At 49.9% G+C, this 3,328-nt stretch overlaps 1 protein-coding gene across 1 annotated transcript; it reads right to left on the bottom strand.

The window, feature by feature from the left end:
* Positions 1-318: 318 nt before the first annotated feature.
* Positions 319-2,729, bottom strand: LOC131894494 (protein Tex24-like). Its single transcript, XM_059244767.1, has one exon. It carries the CDS (start codon positions 2,309-2,311, stop codon positions 1,085-1,087), a length of 1,227 nt encoding a protein of 408 aa, XP_059100750.1. The 5' UTR covers positions 2,312-2,729; the 3' UTR covers positions 319-1,084.
* Between the last annotated feature and the right edge of the window lie 599 nt (positions 2,730-3,328).

The following is a 3,328-nucleotide window of genomic DNA, read 5'->3' as shown; positions in this document are numbered from 1 at the left end:
TGTTAACCAATCAGGTATAGTAAAAGACAAGATCCAACAACTCCAGACAGATCTTCAAAAAAACGTAAGAAACAGCTTGATGCCTCTGGCCAGTGGATCACTGATAGTCCAATATGGAACTGGATGCTACCTTTCTCACCCCTCTCCTCATTTTCTTAATCCTGCTAGTTGCAGCTGCCTTATAAACTTCTTGTCTAGATTTCTTCAACCACAGATCCAAAAGATTTCTAACCAGGCTTTTAACCAGTTACTCTTACAGGATTACCAGCCCCTAGCTATGGAGCCAGAGGCCTGCAGTACCCAGTTACTTCCTGATGATGATTGCCCCCAAGGACCTCGATGCCCCCAATCAACAGGAAGTAGTCTAATGATAATGTCACCACCCTTTCCAACCCCCCACCATTTATTAATAAACAGAAAATGGGAGGAATGTGGGATGAAAAGGGCCAAGGAAAAAACATCCTGCCCCTGACTAGACCCAAGACCTGGTCCAAGGAAAAACACTCTGACCTTGACTTGACCCCAGGACCATGGCTTGAAATCCCAATCCCTGAGCTTGCCCCAGAGTCAGACTACAAAAATTCCACCTATCCCAAGCCACCCTGGGAAGCTCCACCACCACCCACAAGAAATCCTGTATAAGCTCTGTATCCTGTTCAATTTGCTGCTGTTTCTCACTTTAGAGGTAGCTACCCTCCTGGATTTTTCCTTCCCAATAAATCTCTTGAGTGAGGTTTGTTGTCCTTCTTCGTGACACTTGCACTGGAGTGGACCCCAGCTCTTTCAACTTGTACCAGAGCCAGAGCAGAGAGGAGCAGAACTGTAACAGTCTCTCTGGGGAAACTTTCCCCTAGGGAACCAGAGTTGTTACACTCCGGGGGGGGGGGACCTGAGCAGAGCTGTAACACTTGCATCGGGGAAACCTTTCCCTGGAGCAGAGCTGCACGAGCCGCTGCACTTACAGTGACTCTGTGGTACTCCTTGGCTCCCGACTCCCAGCATCCCTTTCCATCTGAGCTGCCCTGCTTACGATGAGCATCCACATCTACCCACACATAAGCCAACCTCACAGGATACGCGACAGTTATGAATAGATAATACTCGATTTACCTACTGACAAGCTCAGCCTCGTCTTTGGAACACACTGGTCTTTTGACCCCTGAGGGATGTAAGTATGTGCCCGAACTGCAAGAGCGACTGGGGTCCCCTGGATTGTGAGGTCCCAACCTTCCTCCCAGGGCTGCCACTTGTGCCTCGCTGTGTTTCTTCCTGAAGTGCCCAGTTTGCTGTCCTGAAAAGACAGCTGTATGGTGTTGACCACACAGAATTCTTTATCATGAGATTTGGCCAACACTTCCAAGGTCTGCATCTTCCTCCTATGGAGGAGCTGGGGTCTGGCTTCTGCCAGCAGATCCTGGTCCAAAACCTTTGCTTGTCCCTTCAGGAAAGAATTTTCCCACAGGAACTGAGGTTGTGCTTCCCTCTCTTTGGAGGTTTTCAGGACTTCCAGCTTGGCCTGGCCTGATGGCGCTGGATTTAACTCTTCTCCGGGCCCCTCCTCTCTAACTGATGTGGGGCACACTATCTGCACTGGATGTTTGGAATGGGGCTTGATCTTCTTGCCCTGCAAAAAGGTGTTTTCTTCAAGAGGTGCAACGTGTCTGCGGGATGCGTCAAGTCCTCGTGGCTGTCTGGGTCCTCCTGCATACCCTTCCTCCTCCAGATGGCCCCACCTCAGATCCTCCAGGCTCTTCTGTTGCTGTTTCTTGCTTGGGTGTTTGGTGTTCATGGCCACCTCGTGCTCTAAGAACTGCCTGGTGTCTACTGGGTTTGGGGCTTTTTCTGTTCGCTTTCTGACCTTGTTAAGCAATGCCATTGTTCTCCTTTTCCCCTGGGCCTCCCATGTTGTGGCTGCTTCACAACTGTTCTTCAGCAAACCCTTGTCCCCAGCAAATGTCCACCTGTGTTCCTGGCCTTTGGCAGAGATCCCCCGCAGGACCCTTTTGGAAACCATGTACAGACAAACTTCAGGGTCAGAGAAATGGCCCTGGTTAACAGAGCTTGCAAGCTGGGGAAGATGTTCTGGTTTCTTCTTGACAAGAGAAAGGTGAGGGAGCTCTTCCAGGCTAGGCTGCTCATCACCCAGACTCCTTCTACTGGCTGGGATAGCCCTGAGGAATTTAATCTCCTGGGCTGCCAAATAAACCCTAGTAGCAGGGCTAATGGCTTGTTCCACTAATCCTTCATGAGTCCCTGTATATTGAAGTCCCTTGCTTTTCGGAAAGTGGGAGACCAACCCTTGTGAACTCATTCCTCTTCTCCTAGGACCTACCCTGAGATCAGTAGAACTCTCCTAGCTACAGACTCGTTCTCTCTCTCTCTAATGCAACTCAAATACAAGTCACTACTCCGCACAGTTCCTCCAACCTCTGGTATCCACACTCTACTGCTGTCCCCAGGGGTTTGAGGACTAAAGGGCCCTCTGACTGTGGTCCAGAATGTTGGAGCTACCCGTCTCTTTATGATGTAGTGGGCGGAGCCAGATGGAAGATGGCTGTAACTCAGGCTGAGCCCAGTATTGATGAGTGTTCCGCTCTGCGGCCTCTGTCACTTCAGAGGTTAAGGATGGCAACATTGAGGAAAACCACCCACAGCTGCGAGGGCATGGGTTTGTTATGAGTGGGTGAGAGGTGGCCTGTGACAGTCAGGGACCAGGAAGAGAGGTCTCTAGGGAGTTAGAGGGCCCTTGAGGGGACTTCCTTGTCACCAACACCGGCTCCTTCTGCTCTGCATAGCTCCTCGTCAAGGAATAAAACAACACTCACTTCAGAGAATCAAAGGGAGAGGTTTATTCTAGAATCAAATATGAATGACCATGATCCAGAAACATCCATTTTGGCTTCCCCAAATATCATTTGCCAATGAAACAGCCATTTCATGATGTTTTTACGGAAACAGAACAAAGAAGATCAGCAGTCAAGATATTTTCCAAACACACTGATGGAAACAGCAGGTGGGCACAGGACAGCAAAGCACAGAAATCTCTGCTCCAAGCCTCAGAGGCTGCTAGAAAGGGTGACCTGAAGTGTTCATCTGTCAGGCCATGCTGCTATAAACCCGGGGATGGGAATTGGCAAGGGTTCTTCACTGGGTACCACCCATAGCCGTGGAAAAAGGAACACCAGGGCACAAGTCCCAGACCCCCTAGTGGGTAGGCAGTGGTATACTTGAGTGTCATAGAGAATAGAGGCATTGCAAATGTTCAGACCTAGGGGCTGGGTGGTGGTACCAAGGGTTATGGTATTATTGCAGCCTGTAGAATCCAGGG

The sequence above is a fragment of the Peromyscus eremicus genome, chromosome 17 (genome assembly GCF_949786415.1).
Source record: "Peromyscus eremicus chromosome 17, PerEre_H2_v1, whole genome shotgun sequence".
NCBI lineage: Eukaryota > Metazoa > Chordata > Mammalia > Rodentia > Cricetidae > Peromyscus > Peromyscus eremicus.
This window is presented reverse-complemented; position numbering and strand designations above follow the sequence as displayed.